Source organism: Mesoplodon bidens (assembly GCF_964165515.1).
Source record: "Mesoplodon bidens genome assembly, chromosome: 10".
NCBI lineage: Eukaryota > Metazoa > Chordata > Mammalia > Artiodactyla > Ziphiidae > Mesoplodon > Mesoplodon bidens.
The window spans coordinates 26,323,738-26,346,207 of NC_138172.1; the positions used below are offsets into that span (position 1 = coordinate 26,323,738).

The 22,470-nt window shown below is 43.5% G+C and overlaps 1 protein-coding gene across 7 annotated transcripts in view; it reads right to left on the reverse strand.

Annotated features, from left to right (window-relative positions):
* ATXN7 (ataxin 7) overlaps positions 1–22,470 on the reverse strand; it is a 131,277-nt gene that overhangs the window by 73,194 nt on the left and 35,613 nt on the right. For 3 of the 7 annotated variants that reach the window (XM_081246308.1, XM_081246309.1, XM_081246310.1), the window contains exons 3-4: positions 16,988–17,311; positions 16,678–16,746 (exon numbers count right to left, since the gene is read on the reverse strand). In XM_081246308.1, the coding sequence (XP_081102434.1) occupies positions 16,678–16,746; positions 16,988–17,300 (382 nt within the window). In that variant the 5' untranslated portion in view covers positions 17,301–17,311. Of the gene's footprint in view, positions 1–16,677; positions 16,747–16,987; positions 17,312–17,679; positions 17,810–20,805; positions 20,849–22,470 lie in introns of those variants that run through there. The other 4 variants (XM_081246307.1, XM_081246311.1, XM_081246312.1 and 1 more) reach the window with 4 other exon arrangements.

A 22,470-nucleotide genomic window follows, 5' to 3' on the forward strand; every position in this document is an offset into this window, starting at 1 on the left:
ATAACACTATTAGGTGTGAATTTCACAAAGATCACCCAGGCTGCCACTTCATGTCCTCAAGTCTGTCCCTCACTTGCCCTTGAGTTATACACAGGTGCAGTTAACAACTTCAGGCAGGATTTATATCTGTCTATCTGAAATGACACAGGTCCACAAGGTATTACTATGAAAAAAATGGCCATCTTCTCAGGTGGCCCACTTAAGACTCGTAACCTTTAATGTAGCCAGAAAACTATAGAGAACAATACTGCTGTGAAAGCATTAATAAGCAAAACAAAAAATCTAGAAACCCAATAGGAAATTTTAAAAATATGTAACGTGAATATGGCAACTGGAACACAAAACCTGCTTTAGCTGCAAATACAATAATACTGGAGCCTTGCTAAGATCTTATAAAAAGACTCCGGGTACCTTCACTGGTAGTACTGAACACTATTACTACTGGATCATGAAGGCCTTTGAACACCTGCTGAAATGTATATTGTCTCCCCCTAGAAAACTGTACTTATGCAAATACAGACAATATTTTGCATAAATCTATGAAGGGGTTCAAAGACTGTGCACTGCTCAAGTTTGAGAACCCCTGATTCCAAAGCCCACGTATTAGTTCTTCATGTATCTGTTTCCACTTCTACATTCAAGGATTTTCTTCCCTCTGACACAGGTTTACCGCAGTCACTATTTACATCCATCACCCACGTCATGACATAAGATGAGAGACGTTAAAAGAAAGCAGGATTTAATGTGAATTATTTTCCTGAAATAAGACTTTGAGGGGTAGGGGGTCAATTTAAAGAAGGTGTGGTTATACAAAGGAGACTACCTAAACCGAAGATATACAGCCAAGAGTGTTGGAAACAAAGTAAAAAAATAAAATAAAAGAGAGATGGCAACGATGTACCTTTTTTCTGAAGAGAAGGTAAAAAGGCTTAAGGAAGAGGGAACCCTGACCGGATGGGTCGGTCAGTGGCCTTACAGGCCAGGGAGGAGGCTTGTTTTCTGTAGTAAGAGAAAGTCCACGAGCGCCCTCTCTGGTCTTCAGGGACTCCTCCTTCCTGACACCCTAGTCAAAAAGCCAGACATCCTATAAGCACCAATTCCACACATGGGTATCCATAGCTACCACTCACCAAACCTTTGTCAGAGCTCAGTTACAATTTTGAGTAATTAAGCTTCACGTTTTCCCCTCCACTTTTTCAGGGGCTGCTTACAAGTAACTCATGGTAAGAACATTAGCAGTAGAAACTTCTGCCATACATTCCATTGATTTCCGAGCTCTTCTAGACCCCTGTTTCACTTTAACTCCTAGCAGTTCTTTGTAACGGCACTGCTCCACACTCCACGCCTCGTACAGCACTCAGTAGCCAGACTCAACAAAATGAACGTGCAAGCTCTTACTATGTCTCCACAGAAGCAGCCCCCTGCCTAGGGCCTTAGAAGTTGGTACAAAAATCCTAAAGCAACAGGGGTGTGTTAGAACCACCCCAAATTTTAAACTGTGGGCTTGAAAAAGATCAGGTGGCTCTTCTTCCACTCTGGCTCCTCTCTTCCTTTGACAGTGCCCACATATAGACATAATCCTGGCCAAGGCCTTCCAGGGAAAGATGTGGAGGGCTGCATACAGAGGGATCTTACTACGAGATATGTTCATCAGGCAAATAAGAACTTGAGTGATGATGCCAAACCAACTGCTCAAAAGACATATTCCCTACTTGCTCCTTAATTACCTTTTCATAAAACTGACAGCACTTAAAATTTCCTGGGGATTTGAGAATAAAAATAAAAAACTTGTTATCTTTTTAAATGGAAGGAAAAGCTGTCTCTGAACAGGGGCTGCTAAATTTTTACCAAAATCAAGCACTGAAGTCTGACCTCTCAAACTAATCAGCACTATTTGAAAGCCATTAAAATATACATTAAGACCTATTTTTCCTGTAGAAAAAAAAAGAAACCCAAATTATGACAAATTTAGTCATAACCATTTCAAAACTCTAGATTCCTGCCAAAGGCTCCTGAACCAGTAATTCCCAGCTCCCGTGGATGAACAGGGAGCCACTAGGCCATCTCTCCACTACTTGTCAGTCACTTCACTGACAACAGGCTGTGTAAGCCCACTGTGTGCAGAGCAGCTGGGATGCTGTGAGGGGCTCTGTGGCCAGGAAGAGCACGCTGCCTGGCCTTCGAGCCAACTCCCATTTGCCTTGTGCCAACCATGGCACACGTAGGCAAGACCACCGTAACGCAACACGACCAGAGCAGAGAAAAAATATGTGACGCAAAGTTTTGTTGTTGTAACCTATTTCCCTTTTGGGGAAGCACCACTGGCAAGACAGAGGTGGGGGAAAAAAAGAATGAGTTCATATCAATCAACTGGGCTACTTAATATCAACCAGGACGTGGTTTGGTGAGTGAGATAGTAAAAATTAGTGATTAGAATTTTCAAGAGTTTTTCAAGTTCTCAAACACTTTTCAAATGCATTTTGCCATTCAAATAAAATCGGTATGCAAACCACATAGCTATCAGGATTTGACATGTTTTCTTAATTCTTGAACACCATCTATCAAATTCTTGTTTTTAAGGAGCTCTTTTTATTTCAGAATTACTAGTGAGGAAAAACAAGAATTTTTGTGACATTTCTACAAGAAATTGCTGCATATTAGTGCTTCCCAACTTTACCCAGCATTTAATGAATACTAGAGCTTACCAACTTTATTAATCTATCTGGATGGTTTGGTTTTTAGATTATAAAAAAATCAGTTATTTTATTTGTTATCCTGCCATAACTCTTTCTTCAATGACAAGGTTATGATTCATGGATAGATTATAAACTCACACAACACAGATTATTCTCAGCAACAGCCACCAGCTTTTAAGAAAACATCTACCGAACACAAGATCTTTTAGAGAAATAGCCACTGCAGCTGCCGGTTAACAATGAAAAGCTCATGAGACATGGTGCTAAGTGAGATAAGAGGAATAGAAAGTGTAGCACACAAAGTCTACAGTAAACTCTGAGTCTGTCCTGAGTACAGTGGTGCATCAGAGAGACAGAAAAAGGCCTAGAAACAGGAATAAAGGGAAGGCAGAAAATAAATTTCCTATTCAGAGACTGAAAAAAGCACAGAGTTTATCTTGGGAAAGAAAACCCCAGTGATGTAACAGGAGGATTCGGGCACAGTGTCATTTATTCGTACATAACCAGTTATTCTAAAACCAAAACCATTTCTCTCTTCACAGCATACTGTTACTCAACCAAAAAGAGGGTGCTGGAACACTGGGAATAAAGATGAACAATGGCCTATCAAACTTTATAATCAACAGGGGAATGAAATGTTATTGCAGTCAACACTATCAACCAGGGGCCAAAGAATATCATTAGTGGCTATTCTATATTGGTTTTCCCCTCTAGGTCAAATTTGCAAATTTAGCCGAGACTTATGTAAAAACTTGCTGTGATAATTCCTTCCACCCAGCATTTATACCCCAAATCTAACAGTAATGATCTATCTTAGTACTGGTGATGGCTTGCTTTATACCAACACAAGATACTAACATAGTTTTTGAAAAGGGCTATGAACCTATAGAGATGTGGAGGACTCCTTCAAGAAGGTGACGCCCCCGGGACTTCCCTGGTGGTCCAGTGGATAAGACTCTCCATTCCCAATGCAGGGAGCCCAGGTCTGATCCCTGGTCAGGGAACTAGATCCCGCATGCCGCAATGAAGATCCTGCGTGCCTAAACTAAGACCCGGTGCAGCTAAATAAATAAATATTAAAAAAAAAAAAAAAAAAAAGAAGGTGACGCCTGACTTGAAGGAAGGGGTGGGGGGCAGAGAGAGAGGGAAGAGACCATGCAAGGGTTCAGAAGAGGGGAAGAGCCCAGCCTGCAAGAACAACTGGAAGGAGCCCGCATGCCTGAGGCCCAGGGGAAAACAGAAGGGGATGCTGGCTGGCCTGGCAGAGGCCAGACCAAGCAGGGTCTGTGGGTCGCAGTGAAGGGATTTGGATTTTCAATGGGCTACGAGGCCCTTAAGTGATCTGCCTCCCCAACTCCCTCCCAAGCCCTCAGCAGCTAACTTCTGCTGCTACACTCCCCTTACTCAAGCTCCACCAGACCCCCTGACCCCCTGTTGTTCTTGGAACCCTCCAGGACCTTCTCCTGCCACAGCCTTTGGATTCTCTGTTCCTTCTGCCCAAGGTTCGTCCACCATATCCACATGGCTCACACCTTCACACCCTGCAAGTCTCGTTCAGAGACCTCCTTCTACTCTTATTTTAAATTGTACCCCTCCAACTTAATCCTTCTCCAGACCACCCATCAGCAACTACCGTATATATATTTCACTTTTTTTTTTTTTTTTTTTTCCAGTACACGGGCCTCTCCCTGTTGCGGCCTCTCCCGTTGCAGAGCACAGGCTCCGGACGCGCAGGCTCAGCGGCCATGGCTCACGGGCCCAGCCGCTCCACGGCATGTGGGATCTTCCCGGACTGGGGCACGAACCCGTGTCCCCTGCATCGGCAGGCGGACTCTCAACCACTGCACCACCAGAGAAGTCCTATATTTCACTTCTTTTTTTAAAGTTGCTGCCTCTCGCCCACAAAAATAGAAACTCTGTGAGGGCAGCTCTAGAATGTTTGCTGTTTTTCTGAAAATTAGAACAATACCTAGCTCGAAGTAGGTGCTCAATTAATACGCACTAAATCAATGAATCAATGACTGAACACAAAGAAACAGACACCAATGAAGTGTGTTATGAGGGAGAAACTATCCCCTTTAGATTTTAAAGCTATATTTTGAAACCTCACTTCCTCAGCTTATGATTACCTATACCCCTGAGGATTTCACATAAGGAGGTAGGCTACGGGCCCCACTGGCCTTCAGCTTCTACCTCAGCCACTGCTAATTCAACATCCATATTACTACCATGGCAACCTTTCAGAGCCCACCCTCTGGACAAAGTACAGACCTCTTTTCAGGATGACTTCCCTCCTGGTGCATGGAGAGCTCCACCTCCTGCCCTCCAGCCCTCACCTTCCAGGACTGCAGCCAAGTTCCAGGCTCCCCCACGCCCTAGATATGCCCCCACCGCAGAGGCTGCTCCCATACCACACCAGTTAACTCCTCCTTCGTGGCTTAACAAAAGCTCCAACTCTCCCCTTCACCGCCTCCAGGAAGCCTTCCTTGCCTGACCACTGCTTCCCCACTCCGAGCTCTGACTTTACTCTCCCTCAAGTTGTTGAGATCCCTGATTTTTGGGGCTCACACTCCCACCCATCCAAGGCCTCACAGGTCTTGCCAGGAAGTTTCGATTTTCTTCTAAGCACCATGGGAGGCTTCTAAAGGCTACATAACTGCCCATTTACTTGGGTAACACCTCCCCATCAGCCCTGTCTAGATACTTTAAGAAAAAGCCATACAAAATTCTTCTTCCTACCCACACTCAACTGATAACCTCCTACGTTCTCTTTTACTTCACAGAAATGACAGGAAAGAACTCCCTACCTTATCTTCCCACAATTCCACATCCCTACCTGCAACTGATCCACATGCTCCTCCTCTCATTACAACAGAATAAAGTCTCTGATTCAACCCAGAACTGACCCATCCACCTGGGCTGTGATCCCATGGCCTTTTCCCATCACAAGGTATTATCCTCGTGATTATCCATTTTCTCACATGTGATCAATTACCTTTCACTCCTGGATCATTTCCAGTGGCAGACAAATGTGCCCTAATACTATCCAAAATAAATAACATGAAACGAAACAAAACTCACCTTCCCTTTATTGCCTTTTTCTATGCCCCCATCCTGCTTTTAACTCATTTCTCCATTCTCTTTAAAGCAAAACCCCCTGAAGACCTGCCCCCACTTGCCCTCTCCACTTCTCCAGCTCTGGTCATATAGCTCCCCTCCAATCAGGCATCTGCCTCCCTGACTCTCCTGATTAAGGTCACTAACGACCTCCACACTGCCACAGCCAGAGATCAATTCCCTGGCTTGGCTTTACTCTATTTCACAGCAGCACGGGACACAGGTCATCACTCCTCACTTACTGTGTTTCTTCTCTGGAATCCTACACCACCACACTCACCTGGTTTCCCTCCCCCCTCACTGGTGACTCCTCACCCCTCCTGCTGATTCCCCCTCACCCATGCACCCCCTTAATGAGGGCTCAGCCACTGGCTCCCTTCTTTTCTTTACTGACACTCACACCTGAGAGGAACTCACCTGTCTCCCAGCTTTCCAGGCCCTCTGTACAGTGATGACACAGACTCACCCAGTGGCTCCAACCCAGGCTGCTCCACCAGCTCCGGGCTCTATATTCAACTGCTGCATGAGGATGCACAGTGTGGCCAAAAACACAGCTCCTGACCCTGAGTCTCCTGATTTTCCACCATTCCTCAGCTCATTAGATGGTACCACTCAGCTGCTCAAGCCTTAGATTCCAATCCATCCTTCTCTCCCTCATCCACATTCAATTCTTCACTAAATCATCAACTCCAGGGTGTAGAGAAAAGGGAACCCTCTTACACTGTTGGTGGGAATGTAAACTGATACAGCCACTGTAGAGAACAGAATGGAGGTTCCTTAAAAAACTAAAAATAGAACTACCATATGACCCAGCAATCCCACTCCTACGCATATACCCGGGGAAAACCATAATTCCAAGAGATACATGCACCCCAATGTTCACTGCAGCACTATTTACAATAGCCAAGACATGGAAGCAACCTAAATGTCCATCAACAGATGAATGGATAAAGAAAATGTGGTACATATATACTATGGAATATTAGCCATAAAAAGGAACGAAGGAAAAAAAAAAGGAACAAAACTAGGTCATTTGCAGAGAGGTGGATGGACCCAGAGTCTGTCATATGGAGTGAAGTAAGTCAGAAAGAGAAAAACAAGTATCGTATATTAACGCATATGTGTGGAATCCAGAAAAATGGTATAGATGATCTTATTTGCAAAGCAGAAACAGAAAGACAGACATAGAGAACAAATGTATGGATACCAAGGGGAAAAGGGAGAGGGGTGGGATGAATGGGGAGACTGGGATTGACATATATACACTACTATGTATAAAATAGATAACTAATGAGAACCTTCTGTAGAACACAGAGAACTCCACTTAGTGCTCTGTGGTGACCTCAACAGGAAGGAAATCCAAAAAAGAGGGGACAAATATACGTACGGCTGATTCGCTTTGCTGTACAGCAGAAACTGACACAGCAATGTAAAGCAACTACACTCCAATAAAAAAAAAACAAAAAACCCAACTCCACCTCCAAAATACATCCTTAAGAGGACAGCCTTTCTGCCTTGCCAGCGCCATCACCAGGATCTAGCCACTATCACCTCTCACCTAGTTGACTGGTCCCTATACCCTCGCCCCAGTCCATCCACCATCCAATAGCCAGTGGTCTTACACATCACAAATTAGACCAGGCCACTCCCTGCTGAAGCTACTACCCCCCAGTAGGCTCTCATTACACTTCAGATAAACCCAAATTCCTGACCTTGGCCTCTGTTATCTGACCTTTGTTAGCCTCATCTCCCTCTACCCTGCTCCATGCCCACCTCAGAGGCCGCATGCTTGCTTTTCCCTTCTGCCTGGAACACTCTTTCGCCTTCTTCCACATGATCCAGTGGCCACTTCCTTCTCACCATTCCCATCTCAGTTCAAATGTTAAAGCTCAGATAAGCCGTCCTTGATCATGTTAGCTTGAACCCCCCCTCCTCCACCGCCAACTCATTAGCCTACTTTATTGACTTTACAGCACACCATGTCCTTCAAAAATGTTTGTGTATTTATTGTGTCTCGCTTCACGGAAGGGCAGGGGCTCTTTCTAACTTGTGTCACCCTATCCCAACACCCACAAGAGAACCTGGCACTTAGTGGGTAACTCCATCAACACTTGCTAACCACCTGCCAGACAGGACTGTGCCTTCTTGTTTGCAGTTATACCCTTGGACTCTAACCCCACAAGAGGCACAGAGAATGTGCCTGTGAAATGTCTGTGGGATAAAAGCAAATGAACAAAGGCAAAACAGCCAGAGGATTCTCAAGGCAGGAATCATGGCTGGACAAAATATTCTGAGGCCTGCTGAAGGACAGAGTCTGGACCTTGACAGAAAGTGAAATCACCAGGCTGGCAAATATGAGTCCTGCCTGTCAGTAAGCACCCAAGGTAAGTTACATGGGTGTCCCTGATCAGGTATGAATTGCCCTAAGTCCAAATCCTGTAACTGAAGACTCAGAATTGGCCTAGAGTGGGATTACAGAGAATGATGGCTACATACTACCATTAGTAGGGAAAAAATTAGTGAAATTATTAGCAGAATCTTTACAATGAATATGTACTAACTTCAATAACAATTTTTTTCCATTGAAACATATCTGTCTATATAGTTTCCAAAGAGAACAAGGTCATTTAAATGGAGAACTACTTCAAATTTAAATGGAAATTTCCTAGAATTGAAAAGGCAATTTTTAAAATTCCCTCATCAAGCAGAAAACCCCGTGACTACCACCACACATACATAAAATCATAAAATAGTAGCCTCAGTTATTTCTGACCCATTTCCCAACTTAGTGAGGATGACTTTATTCTGGTGGCTGTAATTTATCTTTCTTGCCCAGAAAAAGAGCTTTGTAAAACATTCTAAGAAACACAAACTACAGGCTTCCAGGAGAGGAGCAAATGCAACTCTGTACAAGCAGGGGAAAGTCAATCCCCACACTGGGCTTCCCTCTGCAAGTCTAGAGACTGACTAAAGGAGGAAATAAGCAATGTCAACTCCCCCTTCTCATTTTCACTACAGTCCGTGAAAGCTGGGAGCTTGGGTACGTTTGCTATGCTCTGTTGTCCTGAGCACACTGAGGTGTCCTCTCCCTGCCTACAAATTGCCTGCAAAAGGGAAACTGGCATTTCACTTCCTGTTGCTCCCGAGAGTCCTGGCAAACCACTTGATTAGAGGCACGCTCGTGTCACTGCATTTTCATGATTGACAAAAATAATAAAATTAGCAAGTAACGTTTATTGAACAGTTGCTCTGCCAGACATTATACAAAAGGCTGAAACCGTATTATACCATTTCATCCTCCCAGTCACTATGAGGTACTACTGTACTACGATTCCCATTGCACAGCTAAGTCAACTGAGGCTTAGCAAAGCTATGTAAATCTTTCTCAAGTTACTCACCTACTAGAGCTGAGATTTGAACCCAGGTTTGTTTAACTCCAGAACTGGAGTTCTCAGTACAGCCTGAATTTAAAGTTATCTTTTGCAAACTTAGAAAATGGAACCCCGTTTTCTGCATTAACACCTACTAGGGTTACAAGACAGACACTTAGGGAAGCTGATTTAAAGCAGTGATTATCAAACACCAAAATACACACTGATCTCCAAAAAGTCCACAAGGAAATGTGAAAAATAAGGACAATGCAATGAGTCCTTCCCAAACCTAAACTTTCTTCAAATTTAAAGGATTGTCCTTTATTCTAAAACAATGGCCCTCACATTTTTATGATGATAAGAATTATATGTTATAATGTCTAATTATATACATTATAAAATGCTAGCAACCCTTTGTTTGGTCCCCAATTTATTTCAGAAACTTTCTGGTTTGAAATATAAAAGCCTGGGACCACTGGTTAAATGCATTCTTTGTTTTTGTTTTTTTTTCAAACTGCCTCACTGGAGTTCAGGATTGTGGAAAACATCTGTATAACCTGGGATGGGAATATTTTCTGTTTTAAAGATTATGAGTCTAATTGATAATGAACTATTACTTTCTCCTTGCCATAAGCTTACATACAAGAGAAAAAGTATTTGATGTTAGCAGGGCCTTTATCACAAAGAGGAACAAGAATACTTCATCTAGTTTTATGTTATAAATGCCTGAAATGCAAAAATCATTCTTCTCCTTCTTCTGCTCATTTATAATAATCCCTGCTGTACAAGATGAATATAAATGTAATCTTCTGCCTTCCTCTCAAAAGTACAGTAACTCCAACTGTTAAGTCTACTAACAGGCTTCTTTTTCTTCTTAGAACTTCAATGAAAAAATACTTTAATAATCAGAGGAGCACATTTATTAAAAATACTGCCATAAACTTTGAATATCAATGTGATTAAAAGCAATCTTGTGCTGAAATGCTATTTAAACAGTGGAATTTCACTTCTTTTTTTTAAAGGATTTTTTTAAATGGTACAAATCCCAGATGATTGTGTTTGCTATCCACTGCAACTTTAGCTTTCATTTAAATCTTTTTTTTTAAAAGCCAATTACTTCTAATGCAAACTGTGCATACTTCCCCTCCCCCTCAAAAAAAGATTTTATGAAAGAACTGCTAAATACAGCATATAGACTGCTGTAAAGCACACCAAAGAAAGGGCTCTTCATCTCTTTACTTAAAGAAAAAAAAAATTTTTTTTTAAAGTCAGTATTTCTAACCAAAGATAAGGAAAACAAAGGTCACCGCAACCTGTTCCGGCTCATGAAAAGCAGGTGCACATTCTGGAATGAGCTCAGCACAGCAGAGGGTTAAGCATGTGAGCTGTGGAGTTAGGCAGATATGGGTTCCAGGGTCTCTTACATGCTTTGTGTTCTTGGTGAGGTAATCTCACTTCTCTGGGCCTCTGTTTCCTCATCTGTAAAATGGGGATAATGGTAATACCTAGATCATACGACAGCTGTGAAGAATACATAAGGTAGAACCTATGCTGACACAGAGTAAAGGTTCTCACTGAACTTGAGCTGTCCACATACATGTAGGAATATCGTGAGATGTGGACACGAGGAAGCAGGATGTTGTTATAAGGGAAAAAGCAGACCGCATAACATGTAGGTCATACTCAATAACGAGGCATAAATTCCCCATGCTTCCCTCCTGAGATCAGAGTTCACAAGAACCAATCAAAACTGTAAATGGAGTACATTCAGCTTGGAAGCCCCTTGCTACTACAGGAAACGTGCATGGTTTCCTTTACTGAGAAGCCTTGTGGGTTGAAGAATTCAGCATGGACTGTGCCAGGTGTGACACTTCCCAGCAAGCACAAAATCAAAGATGAGAGATCAAAGGATTCAGTATGCCCTCTTTATAAATCAAAATGTAGATGTGTTTCCTGGTGAATCTGCCTTGTAAGTCAAGTTCCAAGGCCTCCAACAGGGCTTCAGCTTCTCTAATCCAACTCAAGGGCAGAAATTCTCAAGAATCTGTGTCAGGTACCCTTTTGAAGAAAATTCCATGGAAGTTCTAGATTCCTTCTCCTGAGGATTTACATACTATACAGGAGCTTAACAGAAGCCAAGCCCCATCCTCACAGTCAAAGGCTCTGGGAAGCTGGGACGGTAACAGCTCTGTTGATGTTCTGTATTTGCATTGCCCAGAAACAGGTATATGCCCTAGAAAAGTGGCAGGGAAGGAAAAAAGTGACAAAAATAGGAACCTTTTTACACAAACCCTTATACTCTCACATGTATCTCAACATATTTCTCCAATGTTGAATTAACTTTGGGTTTAATAGTGGTTTTTACTATTTTGAAGATTCTCCCCCTCAACACAGAAAGTTCTAGTAGAATCACATTCTGCAGAAAGAATGGCCCTTCATTAACCAAGAAACCCATTAAAACAGGGATGGCAAACTTTTTCCGTAGAGTCGGATGGTGAATTTAGGCCTTGGTGGCATGTATGGTCTCAGTCGCACCTAACTCAGCTCTACGGTTCACTGCATGGAGAAAGCAGCCACAGACAGTCAGCAGATGAAGGGCTGTGGCTATGTTCCAATGAAACTTTACTCATGGACTCTGACAGCTGAATTTTACATATTTTCCCACAGGTCATGAACTAATCGTCTTCTTTTCGAAAGTTTTTATTTCAACCATTCAACAATGTAGAAAGCATTCTCAGCTAGAGTGCAGTTTGCGGTAAAATAGCTAAGGAGCCACACTCAGGGGAAAGAATCTTTCCTTAGGAGTGTCTCTCTAGGTCTACTGGGGCTCTCACTCCTGGGTTAGCGCCGACTTTACAGGTAGAAAGTTACAAACAGGAACTGTCAGCAAGGACAATGCCTACAGCAGCCCTAGCGCTCATCCAGGGAGTGTCAGGTGTGGGTGATCTGCAATCAAATCATCCGAATGCTCCTTAAATGTATGCTAATGCGATTCTGAACTTGGATCGCACTGACTCCTGTCTGAGGCTTAGTTTCGGTCTCTGCTTGAGATGTCGGCCAACGGCAAGCCCTGCCACCTGCAGAACCCTTACACACTCATGGAGGGGATCACAAATGGCAGCTGGGCTGGCCTCAAAAGAAGGCGCAGAGTACAGGAAGGCTCCATCTTGCAGGAGACACGCTTAAGTCCATGCAAGCATAAAAAAGAAAAGCAAAAGAACTATGATGTCTGGGACATGTGGGGAGATCAGTAGAGATGAAACAAGATGGAGCAGGGACTCATTAGCTGTTTCAGCTGTAGGAAAGATATAAGGAGGCTCATTAAAATACTGTCTCTATTTTTGTACATTTCAAATTGTCCAAAGGAAAAGTTGGGGGGAAAAACATAAGAGAAACCCTAGAGAAAAACAGAAGTGCTCTTTACTTCAGAGAGAAAGTTTTATGTCTATAACGTAGTTACTTTAATCGTCTTTGGCACCAATACCTAATTTGTTTTCAGTTAACTCACTATGAACAATTTTTTTTCCCCTAGGAAAGAAAAAGGTGGTATTGTTATGTTGACTCAGTCCGTGCTGACTGAGGCTACCCATCTTCCTAGTCTGTCTTTTTTTTTTTTTAACCTAGCTGCCTGTAGATGCCAACCAACCTCTCTTCCATCTTGCCCTAGGCTCAACTATGTCCCTGTTATTTTGACAGGGAGGTCAACTGTCACCAAGTGTGGATATCCTCTAGGTTGCCATCCTACTCCCTTGCCTAAGTATCAGAGATAAGAGAGGTGGTGTCCTGTCTGCACTCTTTCTGGAAAGTGTAAATGGAGTGCTAAACTCAGGACAGAGACACAGGAAATGCTGAAAGACAGTCCCTGGCCTCCCCTGGGGCCAGAAAGTGCATCTCACCACAGAACAGGTACCCTTTTTTTGAGTCACAACACAATGGAAAACTGGTCATTTGAACTCTTCAGTCTTCCTAGTAGCCCAGTTCATTCATTTTGGGGGCAAATATTTACTGAACACAAACAATGTGCAGGAGCTCAATATATCTTGGTCAGTAAGAAGCCTGTCCTCTGGGAGCTTGCACTCTAATAAAAGAGCCGTCACATAACACACACTTTCAAATGGTGATACAGAGTTTGGAGTAAGGAAAAGTACTGGGTACTTTGATGTTGTATAAGAAATGGGCACAAGAGAAGTTAGGAATGACTTCCCAAAGAAAACGTCATATTTCCACTGCTGACTCCCACAATAACACTTTACATTTTGTTTCAACTTGCTGTGAAGTTAAGGCATTTAATGTTTTTATTTTTTAAGGCTCCCTACATTTTCAGGTACTAATATGGAAACCTTAGTCAGTTACTCATACCAATTAATTTTGTCTAAACATTACTTTGTTAAACCTACAATTTCAAAAATCACCTTTAAATAAAGGTAATTTTCTTCTGAGTTTAGTCTTTGAAAAAGTTAAAAATGTATTATCAATCTTTTTCCACTAAAACCAAATGTGCCATCAAATAATATTACAAATTACAGAATAAAACAATCAAGGCAATAAAAATGTGAGGATGCAGATAAAAAATAGGCTGACCTCTGAAAGATAACTGAAATTTTATCCTAACATTTACCTACCTGAGCTACTAGGAAAACAGGGGGATTAGCTAAACCACAAATAATCTCACTTCCATCTAAATGTACAGTTCCGACCTCTCCCACAGCATTAGCCCTTGGGCAGTCTCACATGAGGAAACTGGTCAAAATAAGCTATAGGAGCAAAAAGAAAAACAAAGAAAAAGAAAAAAGGGCAGAGATCCTAGCTTAGCAGTTTTGAATTTTGGGGGTAGAGATATGTGAAGAATCCTTGAGAATCCAAGAGAAGCTGGGAACACTTGTCCTGAAAGTGGACATACATACTATTTTGCATACAATTTCAGGGGAACTATGACCCCCTGAAGCCCATTCAAGCCCCAGGTTAAAAACCTCTGACCTTGACAAATAGCAAATTAGGAGATCAGGTCTAAGATTACCAGCATTTAAAAGGGTTGAAAAGGATTAGTATGTGTAAAGTCATTTTCCATAATCTAATTTAATGTCAACCCTTATAACAACCATGGGAAGTAGGTGTTATCATCTCCTTTTACAAAGGGGAAAGCTAAATTCTGAAAGGTGAAATGCAACATTAAGCAACTTAATCTTATACCCAGGTTTCCAACTCTTAGATGCACAATTGTGAACTGGAGAATTCAAAACGTCTGGCCAATATTCCTAAATATCCTCCAAGATGAGGAGTTTCTGACTGAGTGCTTCATTCATGTTATCAATTTATCTACATATTTCTTTCCAATTTAACTTTGTTGACAAGAGGAATTAGTATAAATTGAATTCCAAAACACGTTTTCTTGGTAGGAGATAATCTCAACCAAAGACAAAGGATAACTGTCTAATAATTTGATAGTTTAAAAATGTATCTTCATTTCTTAAACAGCCTGACATGAACTATTTGTTAGAAAAACAAAGGCCCACTGTGCTAGGTGCTGAACATCCTTATGCTTGGATTTTTAAACTGTCCCAGAAAATCCACAAAGTCACAAATGAATCAAGAATTGACTGAGTTGAAAAACTTCAGTCTCTACTCAAAACAGGCAGGCAGAGTTCAGCCATCCTGGCTGCTTCAGCATCCTCTGAATGATTAGAGCAGCTTACAAAAAAATGGCACCTCTAACAGTCAAATAATTTGATAGGTCAGAAACACACACAACCAAATAATCTATGAACGCTTTGTGCCTAAATAAAGTAATTAAGAGGTCCTAGATCTTCTTGGTAAAATCCACTCATGACTATGTCCCAGCTGAAAATAATAAATACAGCAAAAAGTGGGTCCAGGCAACTAAATTTGGTTGGGTCTCAATCCAGACCAAGTTGCCCAGTGAAACACTAATACACTTACTCATCCTCTATAGGGGAATTACCAATAATTAGCACCCTGTATTCACACAGATTTAGAAACCCTTTATGAGAAATGCATCCACACCCAGAGAAAGAAACTAAGAACAGGAGCGGGTCAGGTCCTCTAAAGCTCTACTCCAACTGCTTCCTGTGAGTTACCACCTAGTGATTTTAATTTTTTTAAGCCCAGGCGGGCTGCCAATTCAACACTAAAACCGGACTAACAACTGATTTTTCCTATTGCAACACTGCCAGCAAGTCTTGTGCTTTCCCTCTTTCCTTCGGTCTCAAACAGCAATTCTCATTCTCAGAAATCAACTAATTTGCTCTCTAATCTGTTCCAATTGGAAGCTCTCAGAGAGCTGCCACTGGTATTACTCTTCCTCCTAGTGCCAAGAGGCCAACAAATGGCCAGTTCAAAAAAACCAAAACAGTGAACGTGGAGGCAACACAGGCACTAAAAACAAGAACTGTGGAGACAGAACAACAATGGGCCAACTCTGGACTTTAAAATATTCCACTTGCCAAAGTTGTACCTATTCTTGGGCCCCTGACAATAACTATACCAAAATACATGGTCACACTGAGAATTAAAATTGCACTGGGAATATAAACTCAGTATTTTGGATACCAAAGCTCACTCAAGTCCTTGTCCATACTGCTACTGAAGGAATCGCTTGAACTGAACCTAAAATTGACTGGGCTTCAGAAGTCCTTTCTGACCACAGTGTGCCAGGGCCTAGCAGAGGCATTAGACAGCAAAGGTGACTATTCACAGACAAAGAAAATCTGAAGTAAAGGTCTGACAGTTCCTAGATACCTGACCTTTCATTTGGAGGCACACTTTTAACTACAGTTATTTCCCTAGAGTACCCTTCTACCAGTTTTATTAAAAAAACTGACCAATAATAAGACTCTGATTTCACTAGCTAAGAGCACTAAAGGCTTGTTTCACCACATAAAATTCTTCACCCCCACCGCCTCGCTGATTTTGGCAGCTCAAAAAAAAGAAAAAAGAAAAAAGAAATCCGACCAAGAGCTCCTCAGTTGTGATGATCCTTTTGATGAAACTCTGTAACTTAAATCCCCTAGAAATAGGCTGCACAGGTAAAGTGTCACCTTTTTTAAAGTTCAAAATTCATTTTGATTGTCGGCAATAAATTTCAGGTGGCAAGGTTTCCTTTTCAGAGCCCCCTAAAACATTCGTGAAAAAGCTTTCGGGAGCTAAGAATTCCTCCACTCCTCTTGTTTCTCCATAAGGGGGTCAGACCTGAAGGGATCTGGGTTAAAATCACTGCTGCTCCCCAGCGCTCATCACCGAGCGCCGCTCAAACTGCACCCAGCCAGGCCTCCACTGAAGGGTTCCTGACGCTCCCCGTTACAGGAAGCCCCCGGAAACGGGATTTTCCAAACGCGCAGTCCTCCCCCTTCTTCCTCAGACAGCATCCTCGCGTGCGGGGGCGGAGCGGGTCAGGTGGGCTCGAGCTCCCGCCCTGGTTAGCCGGCCGGGATACTTCCCCTAGCCTTGCACAAACTCCTTCAGGGGGCTGGACTCACCTTCGCGACAGAGCCCCATGACTTCGCGGTTTTTCCCAAACTCCTTGAAACTTTCGTCCAATTCCGTCCCTAGGAGATACACACACACAGGAGGAGGGGAGAGGCAGGTCAGTGGCCGGGAGTGTGACGCACGCTCACGCACGCACGGAGAAGGTGCGGGCACCTCCGCGTTCCCCAACCGAGCGATAGCATCTCTAACCCCCCGAGGGGGCGGGTCACGGGACGGGGGAGGGGAGAAGGGTCAGACGACGGGGGAGAGGGTGTGGGGGAGCGGAGCGGGGGTGGGGAAGAGGAAGGCGTGGACACTCACCGTCTTTCCCAGGAAGTTTGGAAGCTTCGACCCACAGATTCCACGACTGTCCCAGCATCGCTTCGGGACTGGGCAGGGGCCGGCGCTCCCCGACGGTCGCCATTGCGGTGGCGGCCGAGGTGGAGGCGGCCCCGGGGCCGCCGTCCTCCGGCCGTAGGCGCCGCGACGGCGGCGGCGGCGGCTGCCGCTGGGGCTGCGGAGCCTGCTGTTGCTGCTGCTGCTGCTGCCGGGCAGCCGCGGCCGCTGCTCCGCCCGCCGCCGCCGCCGCTCGGCGCGGCTCCCCCCTGACGTCATCCGCGGCCCGCTCCGACATTCTTTCCGCTCCTACAATGTAACAAAAAAAAGGGGGGAAAGAGTCGCGCGGGGGCCGCTTTTAAGGAGGCGCCGGGGAGTTCCGGCGGCGTGCGCGGCCCGCGGGCCGGGTGGGGCGCGCTGACAGCGCCCCCAGCCGCCCAGCCCCCCAGTTCGTCTCCTCCCGGGCCACCCCCCGCCCCAAGCGCAAAGTCCGCTGCGCGGGCTCGCTTTCGCTTTCGACTCCGGCGCCCCTCGGGGGAGGGGACAAGCGCCGGCGACCCGCCACCGCGGCGCAGGGTCCCCAGCCTGCCTCCGCCGCGGAGAGCCGGCGCGGAGGCCGGCGCCCCGAGCTGCCTCCGCCCCAGCCCAGCGCCCCGCCGCGGAGGCCCAAGACGCACCCCCGGCCCTCGGGCTGCCCACCCTGAGGCCGCTCGCATCCCCGGGCCGGGCCCGGCGGCCCCGCTCCTCCCTTCCGTCCGCGCGTCCGTCCGAGCGGCGGCTCCCGGCCGGCTCCCTTAAGCGGAGGCGCCTCCCGCCGCCTCCTCCCCCTCGCCGGTCCCACCCTCTCAGCTCGCTCCGGCGAAGTTTGCGCGTCAAGCCCCCGGAGTGGAGCCAGGGCGAAGTCGGAAACGCAGCCACCTATGGAGAAGCCGGCCGGCTGGCCCCGGAGCACCAGCGGGCGGCGTCGCCGTAGGGCCTTCCCGCCCGGGGTCCGACCTGGGGCGCAGGGGCCGGTTCAGGGAGCACTTGGATCTCCGCTCGCGGGCGGCCGCGCGGCTGTCAAAAGCATGAATGGGAAACCGCCGCCGAGCGGAAGCCTGGCGTGGAGGAAACCACTGGCAGGCGAGGAAATGCGGCCCAGGTGCAGCCCCAGGTGTCGGCCCTAAGCCCACCACGGGAGGTCACAGCGTGCTCCCGGGGTATTTGAGCTCGTCCAGCAAAGAGGAGACCATGAAATCAGTGTAAAATGGAGTGGAGGAGAGAGAGACCGAGGCGAATCCATTTACCTGTTTTGGAGACACTACCCCAAATTTCTTTATTTCCCTTTCCAATGCTCCTGGAAGTGATTCATTCGTCCCGCACCACCACCCCCAATCTAGTTTAGTTTTAATTCAAGCCGTTGGTCTCCCTCTTTATGATTGTCTTTGCCTGGGCAGGGAGGGAACCTAAGGTTTAGGTTTAGGTACAGCATTCCTCGAAAATACTGTTTTTTGTTAGATATTGTTCACTAAATTAAGCATTGGCCCACAAAACTTAGCACCCCTCACCAACACACAGACTGCGCGCAAAGCTTTTGCTCAAGTGATGGGTAAAGATGATAAAGGGCTACTTAATTAACTAAAGCACCTGAAATATTTGAAACAGTAGCAGACCACATCAAGCACTTTCGATTAAGTGTTCTTATCGTTACTCTTCCTTCAAACATGTGAAAATCTGCAGCCTGAGACATGAAACAATGATTTTAATCATCATGTTTCACATAGCAGTAATATCGGCACTCCTGAGGCACGTGTGTCAGGTGGGGAAAAAGCGGGATTATTCAGGTTTTTTATCTAGAAATCTGGCGTCATAGAGGTGGCCAACTTCTCTGCTAAAGAAACAAAGTCCAACTCTCAGAAACACAAAAATGTTTAAAAAGAAGAGTAAAAATAAGGAAATGTTATGGCAACCTAAACTCAATGCAGGGCTCCTGTAGCAAGTGCTTGTTTTGGGTTCAAAATTTAAAGGCTTTAGTGAAAGAAATTAAAAATAAAATATATATTCACACATATAAATGAATTTATTTTTTAAATGTTTAGAAATAAGTGCGTACATTTTTTCCTGGATTGCATGCAAACAAAAGTTCCCCGAAACTAGGGATGCTTCCTGTCCTTATCTAAGAAGCAGAAAAAAACAGAATAAACAAAAATGGTAGAAATGATTGGTAGGATTAAAAACCGTATTTCTAAAGCTTTAACTTCCTACATAAGAGCATCAATGAGAAAAAAAAATGCATAGGTAAAACATAATTCCCTTAGTAATAAGGTTCCTAACTCTTAACCAGGGCCCTCAATCTTGGATGTCACCAATGCAGACCTTCAATTTTTCATCCAAATCACTGAAAAATCTGTAGAATTACAGAAATACATAAAAACACCTAACTTTTTGGTTTTCCGAGATTAAAGTACACAATTTATGAATTGTTTTGAATTTTCTAATTCTACATTTAAGGGAAACAAAAATTTGAATTTTATGGCATTTGGAGCTGCCATTAAAAAGAAAAGCTTAGGGCCACCCAGCTATATAGGTACAAAAGACAGCTTGCCTATTGAGTACAGCCCTTCTGATCCCTGAGAGTAGAGAGTGAGAATGAAAATGAGGGGAAGAATGGCAAACATGAAGTACAGTCCTACTTCCTCAAGACACTGCTTGATTTCCCCCTTTTTACATGTGAAAATACTTCAAGATTCACTAATACGACTTCAAGCCAATGGGGGTCAATATGGCAATTTATAATACTTCAACTTCTGTCCTTATTCTTGTTTCATACCTTTTCCCCCCATTTTTTGATTGGTTTAATAAAGAAAACACGACAGGGCTTAGAATAAAAAATACTAAACATCCTCTTAGTATTATGATAGTTATTAAGAGAAATTGTTACTAATAGCAGCTATCAATTATTGGGCACCTACTAGGTGCCAAGCATTGCTGTAGGTACCTTTTTGCATTATCTCTTATTAATATTCTCAATTGTGTAGGGTAGGAGTTGTATTACTATTTACAGATAAGGAAAATGAGGGAGGGCTCTGGAGCCAGTCCCTGTGAATTTTTTCTGGGTTCATATACTGGGTCTTTCACTTACAAACTGTGTAACGTAAGCAAGTTACCTAATTTACTTGGACCTCAGTTTCCTAATCTGTAAAACAGAGATAAAGCCAGGTTTCTGAGGATTGCATAAAAAGATCCATGGAAAGTACAAAATAACACAAAACAAGCACTATAAACAAGTATCTTATATCACACGGAGCAATTCAGATCTATTCTCATCTAAGAAATGTATTACCAAGTTGAAGAAGATGTGAGCACCAAGAGAATGACAGGCAATTCCTGGCCATCTCCCTACCAATTCTCTTCTGCTGCAGCGAATGCATTTTACTACATTCTCTTCACCCATGAGAAAGTCCTAACCCCTTCCAGAACATGCAGTTTCTGATATCCATAGTTGGTTTGGGTTTCTCAACCGTTTGAATGAGTCACCAACAAAAGCCAAAACTGCTAGCTGAGACAGTACAGTTGTCTGATACTCAAATCTGGGCAACATTTAAAAAGTGTTCTTATACAAAGGGCACTCTCTATAAACAAGAGTACAACAGAAACTCAAACACTTGGTTCTATAATAAAGAACCTGATGACTTCTAAACCTAAACACCCCTCCTCTGCACCCAAAAAGTATTTTAAAACATGAACAATACAGTTTACATTCATTTACTATAATTATTTTCATGTAATAGCATTCCTTGTATGCTATCAATCAGTTCTCCTACCGGTGTACTTCTGATGATGTCCTATAGTTCTGAAGATCTTCAGCATCTGTCTGTACAGATAAATGATATGTTTTGTAAGGTTTGAGTAATGAGGATTCAATTTATCAAACCGTTCCTGCTCGCCTACCACATACCAGGCACTCTGCTAGGCACCAGAGTAAACACAACATAGTAATTTCACTGAGAATGTGAGAAGAATAAGAAGTAGGGGAAATTTTTTAATTTTTTAATTTAATTTTAATCAAAATGCTCTTATGGAAAAAGCTGTCACCACCAATTAGACTGTATGTGGCTTAAGAACTAGGCCGTCAGAAGTGAAACGCTGCCAAGTTCTGAGTATTTCATCCCTTTCAGGGATGTATTTAAAAGGTGGCCTTACTTCACCATCCAAATTTAGGGATGTTCCCAGTAGGTGCCAGGGTAACAAGGTCTCTCTTTACAAAAAGGATTCTTTGCACAGCAGATTCACTTGTAAAATGCTTTGTTCAAAGGCCAAAGACATCACTAAATGCAAAACAAAACAAAACAACAGCAACAGCAATAACAAAATCTTTAAATTCGGTTTAATGTAAAATGGCTGAAACTGTCCAAAACTTGCCTAAGATGCAAGACCCCACACAACCAGCCTTTTTATTTGGAAAGAACAACCAGTCCCAATACAACATTTTAATAAATTTGAAAACCAGCAACTACAGTATATTTATGTGTGCAAATTACAGGGTTGATAACAGAGATTCTCCATTATCAACCCCAAAGGATTGCAGTCATTTGGGTAAAAAGAAACTTGGAACCACTAAATTAGGAATGCGTTGCCTTGGGTTGCATTATCTCCTCCTAAAATTGGCTGTGCCTTTGTTCATATCCTCTCTCCGTCCTCTGACCACACCTCTCTCTTTCCTTCTTTCTTCTGGAGACAGAGCCAGGGCTCTCTTCTGCATAAGGGGTATGGCAGGCAAGGCCCCTCTTTAACTGTGCTCCCTCTAGTGAAAGACCTTACAGCCTGTTATAAATACATCAGTATTCCAGAAGGGGGAGAAGAGGGGAAGAAATTTAACTCATCAGCACAGTGGCTAGAATTGCTGACAATCAACTGCGAAATTAGGAATAATAAGGAGAGTTGCAAAAGTGGAGACTAAAAGATGAAGGTAATTATCTTTTTAAAGGCTTAACCTGTATGCATAGTCATTCTATAAACTGTGTCATTTGCCCAAAAGTTCAAAGCTTTGAATTTTTGGTTTGTTTTCTTAATCATATGTGTGTAGCTACGTACAATTCTCCCAAAGAATCATTCACCAGTAATAGCAAACCGCTTGAAAAGAGAGAAAATTTAACAATACCCATATAAAAAGGTATTAACATGTAACTTTAAACTGAAGAAAGGCCCAAATGTTTCTAGGAATTTAATACCGGCCTGTAATTTTGAACAATTGACAAATTTCATTTAAAATCTTCATTTAAAGCCTTCAGGTTAAAGAGTTTTTTTAAAAAAGAGGATGAAGTTATAGGAAAGGAATGGAAAAAATAGCTAAATGGACTAACATTTAGCTATAAAAAGCGGCTGACTGTGTAGTCATAGTTCTAGCGCACTGCCTCAGATGCACTAAAATGCAAAGATTGAACACACTGTTAAAAATAATTCCCTAAGTCACCTTTGTACCAATCGGC